Source organism: Porites lutea, chromosome 3, assembly GCF_958299795.1.
Source record: "Porites lutea chromosome 3, jaPorLute2.1, whole genome shotgun sequence".
Lineage (NCBI taxonomy): Eukaryota > Metazoa > Cnidaria > Anthozoa > Scleractinia > Poritidae > Porites > Porites lutea.
In genome coordinates this window covers 27,328,011-27,328,582 of record NC_133203.1, presented here as the reverse complement: position 1 = coordinate 27,328,582, position 572 = coordinate 27,328,011, and the positions used below count along the sequence as shown (strand labels likewise).

The 572-nt window shown below is 44.4% G+C and overlaps 1 protein-coding gene across 1 annotated transcript in view; it reads left to right on the top strand.

The window, feature by feature from the left end:
* The window catches only part of LOC140930797 (uncharacterized), a 1,825-nt gene continuing 1,253 nt past the window's right edge, over positions 1-572 (top strand). The window contains exon 1 of the mRNA XM_073380510.1: positions 1-572. This exon is cut by the window's right edge and continues 890 nt beyond it. Coding sequence (XP_073236611.1) covers positions 1-572 — 572 coding nt within the window.

Below are 572 nucleotides of genomic sequence, written 5' to 3'. Positions count from 1 at the left end.
ATGCATTGCGGGGTGAAGGATTACAACAGCATGTCTGAAGATAATGCCGGCGAATCTAAAACAGAAAACTTTGAAAAAAAAGACGAGGAAGATTCCACACTTGTTCCTCTTTTATCAGAGTACTCGAAAAAGCTAGAGAGTCGGGTAAAACGTCGCTACATTGAGAAAATATCAGTGATTGGTATTGACCCGGCTACGTTGTGGCACGCGAAGCTCGATCCAGAATGTTTACCACCCATCGAAGCCACAGATCTACTGTCGTATTTGGTTTTAGATACGAGTTATTATACTGCACAACAATTCAAAGCCTTCAAAAGTTTAGAGGCGTATAACCAGATGGTTTCTGGTTTTATTACCAGTGTACAGGGGAAAGTTATCGCCGGAAAGTACGTGGTTCTTGCAAAAGTGCGACATTCGCAGCGCATGAATGACCCGCCGATCCCCGTTTGGGTGATTTCGAGCCAGGAAGGAACAATAATTTCGGCCCATTGCATGGGTTGTAAGGCTGGCTTAGCAGAAACGTGTTCCCACGTTGCAAGCGTTCTATTTTACATCGAAGCATGGACAAGGAT